Genomic DNA, 12,865 nt, shown 5'->3' with positions numbered 1-12,865 from the left:
AGACAGATTCTTGCTCTATTGACCTGGGTAGAATGTAGTGGCGTCTACCATAGACCACTGCAACCTCAAACTCCTGGGGTCAAGCGATCCTCCTGCCTCAGCCTCCCGAGTAGCTGGGACTGCAGGTGCGAGCCACTGTGCATGGCTAATTTTTCTATTTTTAGTAGAGACAGGGTCTCGCTCTTGCTGGGGCTGGTCTCAAACTCCTGAGCTCAAGCCATCCTCCTGCCTTGGCCTCCCAGAATGCTAAGATTACAGGTGTGAGCCACTGCACCTGGCCCCCATTTTTTCTTTAGCTAGTTATTCAGTTTCCTTTCTTTGCAATTAAGCTAGTCTAACTAGCACTAGTCTAATTTTGGGAGTTGTTAGGCTATTATACTAGTGTCTTTTCTTACCATGTTAAATTATTGCAACTATATGCATAAAAAGCTTCAAATTTGGTTTAATAGAAATTTCTTGTTGAAAAGATCAATTATGAATAGAATTTACCAGTGGGAGGAATAACTATTACAGGTGACTTTGTATTTGGCTGATCACCTTGGTAATTGTCTTCACTGTGGATTTTGTATTCCTAGAAGTAACACATAGCCAATTTGAATTTGTAAAACTTTCATCACCATTTAATTATAATGCAGTCCAGGATAATTTCATATCCATTGTAATTTTGCTTTCAAGGTGCTTATTGAATACAAGTAATCACTCAGGTGTGGAGGCTTTTATTATTCAAAATATCAAAAATCAAATTGACATATCATTAAAGGTAAGAGCATAGCCAATATATCAATTATCAGTATATTTTATTTGGTACGGTGTATTTATTCATATGTAGAATATATTAATGTGGGTTTTTGCCCTACAGTCTTTTTCTGTCTCTAGTATTAAGGTATGTTGTTTCTCTGTTTCTAATATTTTCCTTGAAAACCCTGAATTTGGAAATTTCGGTAACTATAAATTTAGATTATATTAATTCTCTGAGCTTATAATATGACTTCTTTTTGTTTTGCTATATGCTTCTGAAAAATTAATGGAAACTTAAGTCTTACCTATTTGTGAATATTCAATAATTCCATATAGAAAACAGACCATGTACTAGTGTTCTCCAATTGGCAAGGTTTGATCCAGGTGCCTGGAAATTGAATGAAAGTATGGAAATTAAAATTTAAAAAATATATATTTTATTATTACTATTTTTGGGACAGGGTCTTACTTTTTTGCCTGAGCTAGAGTACAGTGGCATCATCATAGCTCATTGCAACCTCAAATTCCTGGGCTCAAGCAATTCTCCTCCTTCAGCCACCTAAGTAGCTAGGACTACAGGCATGTGCCACCACACCTGGCTAACTTTTAAATTTTTTTTTTGGCAGAGACGAGGTCTCACTATGTTGCTCAGGTTGGTATTAGACTCCTACCTCAGCCTCCCAAAGTGCTGGAATTACGGGTGTGAGCCACCACACCTGGCCTAAAAAAATATATTTTAAATGTGTGATTGTTTGTAGTGTCAAGGTATTAGGAAAAACTTGATTTATCAAGCTTTATTTCAAGCCTTTTCTAATTTTCCTTTTGATTTTCAGGGAACACATAACAACAAATGGTTTATAGGACCACAGCTGATTTCTCTTCTAGATTTGGTACTCTTTCTCCCAGAGGGTGCTGAAACAGATTTATTGCAAAACTCAGATAGGTGAGATGACTGCTACTAAGGTTCAAATAGTAAATTCAGAATTAAATGTGAAACCTCTGCTTAGGGAACCTAACCTAATAAAATGTATTTTCTTGTGATTTTATGATCAATGGTTAATTCATTAAATTACATAGACTTTAATATTTAAGTGTTTCAATAACATGTAGAAACATAACCCAAAACTCTTCTTTCCAGAAGAATGACCACCATTATGATTTTATACCTTTGATGTACCCAGCATTTGATAGAGATTTGCCACTATGGCATTTGTGACTAAAAAATAAGAATCTGTGTATATAACTTATAAAAGGCTTACGAGGTTGAGTTTTGTTGTTTTATTTAGTTTTCCAGTTGATAATTTTTTTCATATAGAACATGTAATTTCACTTTTAATATACTAGAATAAATGATGTTGAGAAATGGTTGCAAGCATTTACAAAAGGAATCTTAAGATTCAGAAAATAACAAATGATGCTTCTCAAATATTGAAGATAAAGCTTTCTTGAGAAAATAAGGAAAATAATTTTCACACTTGTATTTTGTAAACTTAAGTGGAAAGCATGAGTAATAAGTTATTACTAGTCCAAAAGACATATCGATGGGAATAGTTTCTAGTGACAAATGTAATTATAAAAATATAGCCAAAGTTTTTACTTATTCATTGAAATTGCTGTTGATTATATAAAACCATACTGTAAGTAACAAATTATATATTTTTAATTAACAGGATTATGGCTTCATTAAATTTATTGAGGTATTTGGTTATCAAAGATAATGAAAATGACAATCAAGTAAGTGAATTCTTTGAAAACAGAAATTGTGAGTATAATCAAAAGCCTAAGGAATGTTTCAGATTTTCTTGATCAGTACCTACTTAAGCCAGTATTTAACATCTTACCCAGCTATAAGGGCTGGGGAAAGTGCCAACAATTATTCTGAAACCCGAAGTTAATTTCTAGGAGCAATTACCACCTCACAGCCAGCTTTCCTTTCCCTTTCCAGTTCTTGTTGTACCTCCACTCTCTTGAGGAAGACATTGCCAAGCCCTCTTGAGTAGATAAGTTGCAGGTCCTAAGTAAACTTACCTTGTGGAGATCAACATATATTTGAGTGTCTTGTGTGGTTTCCTCTACCTGTAGTTCATGATTTAAGTCTAAGCTATATAAAATAAAATCATCTGATATTTTAATATCACCTCATCAGACATGACAAATTGAAGCATTTTCAGCACTAAAACTGAATTTAACAGCACCTTTTTAGATAATGTGTAGGAAGTTGGATTTTTTTTTAATAGCACATAATTAGAAGTATTCAATAAATAGAAAACTATTTGAGAGAGATTTGTCATACAGTAAAATTATATTGGCTTCTTCTCTCTTTCTAACTACCCTGTTCTAATAATTGCTTTCCCTGTATGCGTCACCTCTGTTAACTATAACTACCTGAATCACATGTTGTTAGTCTGCCTTTTTTTTTAGAAAATAGTAAAAGGAATGAAAATAAATTGATTTTTATGTAAAGATGCCAAAGAGTTTTTTTTTTTAATTAAGTAACTCAAGATGTAGGAGGAAAAGTTTATAGGAAAGGTTGTGGTTTCCTTCTCTCTTGACAGATCTAGTAGATTCAGTGATTTGACCTCCTGTTCATCTCTCTTCAGCTGGAAATAGTTATTTGCTATTACTGACTAGTGCTTACTCTGTACCAGATGCTATCTTTTTTTCAACACTTTATTGTAAAAATTTTCAAACATACAACAAAGTTAAAAGAATTTTACAGTGACCACTGATTGACCCACCACCCAGATTCTACCATCTTACTATATTTGTCTCGTTATGTATCGTTCTCCACCCTCTGTCCGTCCATCAATCTGTCTGGGTTTTTTGATGCATTTCAAAGTAAACTGCAGACATCAGCATACTTTCTGTTAAATATTTCAGCAAGTAATTAGAGTTACATGTATTAAATAGTATTAAACAGTTAAATATTTGTCTATAGTTTTTCTTTGATCACTTCTTGGCCTTTTGGCTAAGATCAAGTATAGTTTTTCTTTGAGGTAAAATTTACATAAAATGAAATGTACAAATTGTACATTCACTGGATTTTAACAAATACATAGATCTATGTTATGCAGACTTGTTCAAATATAGAACATTACCATCATCACAAGTAATACCCACATGCTCCTTCCCAGTTAATTCTGACCTTATTGTTCCACCTTCTTCCCCACCTCTGCCAGGGGCAACCACTATTCTGGCCAAGGACTATATCTCATTTGTTCTTCACAATGCTGTAAGAAAAGTACTCTTTATTTTCCCTTTTCATAGATAATGTAGGCACAAAAAGGATCATTAAGTTACACAACAGCACACATCTATTAAATAATAAGTGGTAGAGATAATTATGACTCCACATTTATTAGGTATGGAACACAGTGTAATACAGAGGCAGCAGATTGGTCTCTGCCTAGAGAGGGAAGATTTGAGACCAGTTGAGCATTGTGCAGTGTCTCCTATAATATCCACAGATAATGCCTTACTTTTGTTTGCCATGCACATTTTATGGTAAAGAAAAGGATGCAACCAGCTTAAAGGACTGCCCTCTTATTTAATGTTTTAAAAAAATTTTTCTTAAGGATCAAATATTCTAAATTATTGCTATGTAAATTACTATAAAAATTACCATACCAGGGAAATTAGTAAAGAACCCAGTCTAAGATGACAGCCTGATATTTTTGAGGCAGCTTAAGAGCCTGTCCATCAGGGAAGCATCCTGAGTGCAGTTATAATAGGTAATGTATATAAACAAGAGGCAAATTTGTCTTCTCTGATTAATTAAAAAATGATAGCTTTTGAGTCTTTAGAAGTTTTGGTTAAAGGAGAAACAGATACTCTGGTGATGCTGAATTGTGGGGCATTTTATTCAAATGGACTCCTACCAGTGCCTATTAGCACAGTTAAGTGCTAAGAGGGTAAATAGTTAGATGAAAAGCTGAAACACAGCCAGAAAGGTGAACAGGAAAATTAAATAAGAACAAAACCATTCAAATACGAAGACAACAAAGTGATTCATAATTGAATAATCATTTTTTTCCCTGCTACTTTAGGTTACTATCAACTCACTTATTCTTTTCATAAGCCACTCCCTCCTCACCCTACTATTTCCTGCCTCTTTATCTACCTGCATGAGTTTCAGGCACCTTCTCCCATGCTTTAGTTTCACATAAATTTTCTTGAATATTATAGTATAAACCATGCCCCCATCTCTGTTGGCAAAACCAACTTAGTTTTTGTACCTAATGTTCTCTATTTGGCAGGTATCTTTAAATAATTCTTAGTTGTTTTGAATTACAATAATTTATTCTTATACATAGCCCATAATCACATTATCCTTACCTTCTATCCTGTGTACTCCTATCATTTCCCATCCACTTGCCTACCCATTCTTTTCCCTAAATAATTTGTAATTGTAATATGTAGAATGAAAGCAAGGTCAAGGAAAACAATGAGATTGCAAAGGCCACAGGTAAGTATCAGGAATTTTAAATATCTTGCATATATATACACATGCATATAATTCCATATAATCCATATTTTGGGTCCTCATCTGTTTCTTTCTCTAAGATCAAAACATATCCTTTGTGTGATATTTGCAGAGCCAAATGACTTTAGCTGATAGAAGTTCCTTAATATTATAAGCGGTAGAAAATCTCTAATCTTACTTCATAAATAAGATGACTTACACCAGTTAGGAGAAAGGGGAAAGCTGGGTCTTGTTCATGTCCATTACTATAGTGGACTATATCCTTTGCAAGGTCCCTGCCTGCTCTGGCAGTGAATTTCATTATGTAGAACTGCCTACTCTTCCTTTTGTAAGATAGGCTGCAGTGAATTTTGAAATATGTAGTTTTAAGCCTTAGAATAGAAAAGATTTCAGAACTATTTACATCAGTGAGTCTACGTGGGTATAAAATTAAAAGCAGACATTTGTGAACATTTCAAATTTTAATCAACGTAACTATTTTTTTTAAAAAATCTTAATTTCTTTTTCTAGACATTGAAGATGAAAGGAATCTTAAAATGATTATCTTTGTAATGTTGTTTTGTTTTTCAAAGATCTGGTAACCTTAACATAAGAGAAAGAAAATATTCTTATTTCCATAGCTTCTTCACTCCTACATGCTTCTAAAAATATTACAGTTTATCATATGAAAGGTTTGTAGAATTATGCTTAACAGAATGTATAACAAATTTTTTTAGCCCACTTTTGGCATGTGTTTTTATTACCTGAAGTTTTATGATTATGGGTTGTGTATTAAAGTAAATTATTGCCATTGAAAACAACTAAGATTTTAATATTTAAAGATCTTCTAGATTTGCACTGTCAAGTACAGTAGACAGTAGCCACGTGTGACTATTTAAATTTAAATTGATTCAAGTTTTTTGAAAATTAAAAATTAAGTTTCTCAGTGGCATTGGACAGTGCTATTCCAGATCATTGTTTCTCAACATATGGGTCTAATCAAATCACCTGAGTATTTGGTTTTTCTAAATAAATGCAAATTACTGGATTCAGCCCCAAATCTATTCAATCAAAACCTCTGAGTAAAGCATAGAAATCTACATTTTTAACTAACATAGTGAAGTTTAAGAACCTCTGTATATTATGAATTATGGTTAACACATTGTCACACTAGAAAAAAAAATTTCCTTGGAGCCACGGGTGTTTTATTATGAAAATAGAATAAAAACTTTGAAAACAAAACAATCCTTTCTAATTTAATGAAAAATGAAATTTATTGACTTCTATTCATTTAATGCACATTTTTAGAATTAATATTAATTGTAACAATAAGAACATCAACAAGTAAGATTTTCACAAACCAACTACAGGGTTTTGCCTAGGTTTTGCTTCATGAGGCCCTGGGCTTCAAACTAGCATGAGTTAAATACAATTCACATGGCAATTAATGTGTTACAATCTATTCTATGAGGTATTATATGTTTATGATAAAGGATAACACTGTTTATTTAGAACTGAATAATGAAATGCTGTATATTAAAACTTGTGGGATGCAGCTATATTAGTACTTGGAAAATTTCCAACTTCCAATGCTTATATTAGAAGACTGAAAATCATTGAATAAATTTCTGGCAAGGTTGATTTTAAAAATATATGAAGACACAATATGTTAATTTAAAAAGAAGTATAAGTACAAATACAGAAAAACAGTAAGAACATTATGTGAAAACATACCAGTAAAATTGAAAACTTTAATGAAATGGAATTGTCTTAGAAAATATAACTTAACAAAACTGCCACAGTCTACTAAAAGAAAACCCAAAGTCAGATAATTTTATCACACTTTCAAGAAACAGATAAATCTTACACAAAATGTTCCAAAGACTAGAAAAAGAACAGTTGTAACTAGCACTTTGAGTCTGTTTAGTCAAATATGACCTTAATACCACAACAGACAAGAACAATATGCAAGAGGAAAGTTGTAAGCTAATTTCACTTATAAATGTAGATATTAATATTACTATACTAAATCCATAAAAAAAATTTTAAGTCATAAGATCAAGTTGGGTTTATTCCAGTAATGGAAGTTTATCATAATTCAGAGATTAGAGGAAACACTTTATTATGTCAGTAGCTACAGGGGAAAAGCATTTGATACATTCAACACATAATCATGAGAAAAATTCATAGCCAACTAGAAAATATAATTTACTATTTACAATTGCAACAAAACCATAAAATAACTAGGAATATGTAATTCCATATAATCCATATTTTGGTTCCTCATCTATTTCTTTCACTAAGATTAAAACATATCCCCTCTTACAGATAAGTTTTTTTTCCCCTTCTTTGGCTTTTTTCAGGATGGTTTCTTTATCATAATTTTCTGCAGTTTGAGTATGATAACGCTTAGATGTAGTTTATTTTTGGCATTTATCCTGCTTGGTGTTCTCTGAGCTTTCTGATCTGTAGTTTGTTGTTTGATATTAATTTGGGGAAATTCTGAGTCATTTATTGCTTCAGACATTTCTTCCGTTCCTTTCTTTCTTCTCCTTCTGATATTCCCATTATGCTATGTTACATCTGTTGTAGTCGTCCCACAGTCCTTGGATATTCTGTTGTTGTTTTCTTTTTCTTTTTTTTTCCCCAGTGCACGTTCTTTGCTTTTCAGTTTTGGAGGTTTCTGTTCATACATCCTCAAGTTCAGAGATTCTTTCCTTAGCTGTGTCCAGTCTACTAATGAACCCATCAGAGACATTCTTCATTTATGTTGCAGTGTTTATGATCTCTAGAATTTATTTTTGGATCTTTCTTAGGATTTACATCTCTCTGTTTACATTGCTCATCTGTTCTTGCATGCTGTCTACTCTATCCATTACAGACTTTAGCATATTAATCATAGTTGTTTTAAAATTATGATCAATGATTCTAACATCCCTGCTACATCTGGTTCTGATGCTTGCTCTCTCTCTTCAAATTGTAGTTTTTGCCTTTTAGTATGCTTTGTAATTTTTTCTTGATAGCTGGACAGATGTACGTGGTAGAAGGAACTCATGTAAATTGGCCTTTAGTAAAGTAATGTGGTAAGGTGTGAGGAGGAAAATCAATTTTATAGTCCTATGATTAGGTCTTCTAGTGATCCTATGCCTCTGGACCATAAACTTTACAAGTGCTTCTTAGTTTTTGACTTCTCACCCTTAGGTGTGGAACAGGATGGCTAGAGCTGGCTAGAATTGGGTGTTTCCCTTCCTCCAGGTCAGTTAGGCTCTGACAACACCCCAGCAGGTTAGGCTCTGGTTAATTAGTTTTTCCTAAGGCAGATCTTGTTAAGAACAGAGTGCTCCAGCATATATCAAATGGTTCCTTTTCCCTTCCCCTGCCAGAAGCACAAGGGATTTTTCTCTTTGTCAAAACTCATAGAAATCTACAGCTAAAAGGATGTATTTCACTGTATGTAAATGACACCATAATACAAATGACCTTTAAAAATAATAAATAAAAAGAAAAGGACTAGGCTCCATACTGCACTAGACTGGAATTACCCCATGAACAGGCAAGTACATCCCATTCATTATATAAAAATTTGTCTTAATGTTTTTTTAATTGTTTATCCTGGGTTTGTTCTATATTATATTTAAATATTAGCAAAATTCTACCTGTTACATATAAAAAGGATTTTTTTTGGAAACCTGTTTCAATTATATAAATAAATGTTCATCAAATTGTGATATAAAACATATTTCTTATGGTGATTCATGGTAAAAATAATTTGAAAAACTACCCTACAAAAACTTTCACCCCATATGATATAGGAAAACATATACAGCAATTTCAGTGCAGCATTGTTTTGAAATACTAAAAAATTAATATTACGTGATAAATTATATAGTATAATGGAATGTCTATACACCAATTAAAATGAAAGAATTAGAGCTACAACATAACTCTCAAAAACATAAGATTGACAAAGAAAAAGGTAGCTGAAGCAGGATATATACAGCATACCATTTACGTTTTTAAACATGAAAAATTATATTGCTAAGTGATACATATATTAGGAACCCTAAATACTGAAGTTTTAGATAATGGCTACCTCTTGAATAAAAGGGACTTCAACCATATCTAGTATTTTATTTTTTAAAGTAAATATAAAATGTTGACAAAGGTAGGTATGAGTAAACAGGTGTTTTTCTCTATACTCTTCTTTATGTTTGAATGTGTTTTAATCTGTAGAGGGTCATTAGTAACCTAACTAGTCCTGAAAGTCATCAGTAGTAGTGGGTTCTACCTATAAGTTTTGAGGTAAAGGCAAAGGAGAAGGTAAAAAAAGGGGAGGGGGGAGGTTGGGCAGAGAACAGTAAAGATAAGACTGGATGGAGAGAGGTAAAAATTGGAGAGCAGTGGGTACATATTATAGAGTAAGTAATATGCTTATACTGTGTAACTACGCTGGTTGAAGAAGTTCCTGCTATACTACTGTATGACTCATACTTCCCATCAGATTAGGAAAACTATTTAAATTTTAAAAATTATACAACTAAAACAGGTAAACAGGTTCATTGTTTAAATATCAGGATAAATAAGCAAAAAGAAAAATAGTGATCAAAATCCCATCCATTGGTGATATTATATTGTTAATATATCCCTGTCTATGCCCCATGCTAACACATCTGTACATTTCTTTCTTTCTTTTTTTTTAGGGATAGGGTGGACTTTGTCACCTAGGCTGGGGTGCAGTGGCCTGATCATAACTCATTGTAACCTCAAATTCCCAGGCCCAAGCCATTCTTCTGCCTCAGCCTCCTGAGTAGCTGGGACTACAGGTGTATACTACCACACCTGACTATTTATTTATTTATTTTTAATTTAATTTACTTTTTTTATAGAGACAGGGTCTGACTATCTTGCCCAGGCTGGTCTAGAACTCTTGGCCTCAAGCAATCCTCCTGCCTTGGCCTCTCAAAATGTTGGGATTACAAGTGTGAGCCACCATGCCTGGCCTTTTTTTTTTTTTAAAAGAAAATGAGATCATACATTTTGTAACCTTTTTCCCTTTCACCAGTACATACTGAAGAACAATATTTTAATGGCAGTGTAGTTTTCCATTACATGATTATACCACAGTTTACTTATGAATCTCCTGATGTGAGATATTTTATTAATTCCAATTTTTCACTAAACATTTTTTAAAATGTCTGCAATAGAATCATTACAACATAATGATTATTTATTCCCCCAAAATAAGTTCATAGATGCTGAGTGAAAGGGTATGCATATTTTTGAGGTTTTAGATACTCTCTAGAATTCCACTTTTCCTATCAGTATAGGAGAAATGAGAAAGGACAGATTGAAATGAAAAGGATATGTGTGACAGTCATTAATGTTATCAATTATTCAGAATAGGTATGTGTAGATTTTATTTGGAGGACTATACATAAAACCTTATATACAACTTGGATCAACATGAGTTCATTACAAAATAGGTTTTTAAGTGGTCCATTTCATTGTTCTGGTTAAGGATAATGGGTTCCTAAGTTTCCCTTTTTTACCTAAGAAATTTTCCTTCATAAAGAGTACCTGGAACCTTAATACCAATGTACCTTCCTTCCTCCCTCCCTCTCTTCCCCCTACTCTTCCCTCCTTCCCTTCCTCCCTTCCTCCCTGAATAAAAACCTTTAAGATATATGACAAAATAACCCTAAGCAGATAAAATCTTCCTCTACATTGGTCACCAAGGAAGTCCAAATTAGCTTTGTGTTAGAAAAGTTTCCATCAGTAGGGAAGGGAAAGAATTCTGTAGAACTTGCAAGTAACAGATCTCAAAACCAGGAGCTATCCAAATAGTATAGTAATGAGCACAGTGCCCTGAGTACATTTTTGTTTTGACTGGTATTCACATAACTAAATGTAGTAATAAATGTATTACTAAACAGTAAATTCGTGAAAAGCAAGGGCCATGTTTCATTTGTTTTTCTAGCTCATAATGCATGTTTCGTGATAGTAGGCAATCAGTAATTCTTTCTCTAATTCTTCTGAACAGACTGGATTATGGACAGAACTTGGAAAGATTGAAAATAATTTCTTAAAGCCTCTCCATACAGGACTTAATATGTCAAAAGCACATTATGAAGCAGAAATTAAGAATAGCCAAGAAAATAGCCAAGGTTGGTAATGTGCAATTTTGTTTTCAGTTAAGTCTAAAAATTAGTCAAATTTTGGAACTGAGATACTTACATTCAAGTAAAAGAAAATTTTTTATCTTGTACTTGTTTAATTTATACTAAACAAGGGACCATGACCTCTAAGTCATGTTATTTATAATTAAAATGATTCTTAGCAGATCTGTAAACCAGTTAACACTGAAATTGGGTTAATAAAGATTTAAATCACACAAGAATATTCTGTTTTAAAGCCTCAAGTTTTGATTAAGAATCTGATTGTATTACAGGTATTTCTATTTGGGTACCATTCCTTTGGTATTGCTGAGTCCACCCTCCATCTCACTCCCAAGTAAATCTGTAAAAAGTTATGAAAAATAATCTTAGATCCAGAATTACTTTGTTTCAAGCCAGCAAATCTACTATAATAATCTTATTATCTCTTTCATATATCTGTGGTGATATTTTTATAGCCATTACTAGAAATTTTGTCTTTTTTAATGTTATGGCTATAATTCTTACTATATACTGAAGGAAAAAGTTTCATGTATCCTGTACATGCCAAAATAATACTATTTATCTAAACAAGCATTAATTCACATGTTGTGGAATTTTGACATTTAATTTTATTTGCTTACAGTTTAAGTATACCCTGAGCTGTTAAACAATGGACTCAATAATTTACATGAATAACTGACACATTTTATAAGTTAGCAAATGATGAAAGTAGCTTATAAATTTATTATTGAAATCTGAGAGTTGTTTTAATAGCTAAGTGTGACACATTTTTTTTTTCCTTCTCTTACAGAAGTCCAGAAGACTAAAGATCTTTGTTCTATAACTGTAGGTGGAGAAGATCTCCCTAATATGCCTCCTGAAATGCAGCTTAAGGTGATCTGAAATTTTCCTAAGCTATCTCCAGCTGAAGTCTTTTCTATGTTTTGCCTTTTTTTTTAAAAGACAGCATTAATAACACAAATTTTGGCATTGCAGGTCCTACATTCAGCTCTTTTCACGTTTGATTTGATTGAAAGTGTTCTGGCTCGAGTAGAAGAACTCATTGAAATAAAAACAAAGTCTACCTCTGAAGAAAATATTGGGATAAAGTGAAAATTCTACTTCCTAAATAAAAACTAATACTGTATTTTCCATTATGATTTATTTAATACCTCTATAAAAATTTTTCTGTAAAAACTTACTGCTAGAAAAATAAATGTAGCTTTTCTCATTTATCAGTTTTTATAATGATGTGTTATAGAACAGGAGTATTCTTTGTTTTAAAAAGTTATCTACATGGTAAATAATGCCTATACACATATATTCTAAATACTACTTCTGAAAATCCAGTACAAACTAATAATTTCATAAAATATACTTGTCTTTATTCATTCATACAGTTGTAGTGAGTTTATAAAAATACTTAACACACTTTCTGCTCCAGTGAGATATGCTATGTGATATTTTAGAACTCCTAGCGTCAAGTTGAAGTCTGCAATACTACAAAAGT

The 12,865-nt window shown here is 32.5% G+C and overlaps 1 protein-coding gene across 1 annotated transcript in view; it reads left to right on the top strand.

Annotated features, from left to right (window-relative positions):
* The window catches only part of GLMN (glomulin, FKBP associated protein), a 37,125-nt gene extending 24,657 nt beyond the window's left edge, over positions 1 to 12,468 (top strand). Inside the window, exons 13-18 of the mRNA XM_069478209.1 lie at positions 676 to 760; positions 1,572 to 1,681; positions 2,409 to 2,472; positions 11,241 to 11,364; positions 12,170 to 12,249; positions 12,352 to 12,468. Of these exons, the coding sequence (XP_069334310.1) occupies positions 676 to 760; positions 1,572 to 1,681; positions 2,409 to 2,472; positions 11,241 to 11,364; positions 12,170 to 12,249; positions 12,352 to 12,468 (580 nt within the window). The remainder of the gene's footprint in view (positions 1 to 675; positions 761 to 1,571; positions 1,682 to 2,408; positions 2,473 to 11,240; positions 11,365 to 12,169; positions 12,250 to 12,351) is intronic.
* The last annotated feature ends 397 nt before the right edge of the window (positions 12,469 to 12,865 follow it).

The sequence above is a fragment of the Eulemur rufifrons genome, chromosome 8 (assembly GCF_041146395.1).
Source record: "Eulemur rufifrons isolate Redbay chromosome 8, OSU_ERuf_1, whole genome shotgun sequence".
Classification (NCBI taxonomy): domain Eukaryota; kingdom Metazoa; phylum Chordata; class Mammalia; order Primates; family Lemuridae; genus Eulemur; species Eulemur rufifrons.
Note: the sequence above shows the minus strand (reverse complement) of the source record. Positions and strands in the feature narration are given on the sequence as shown.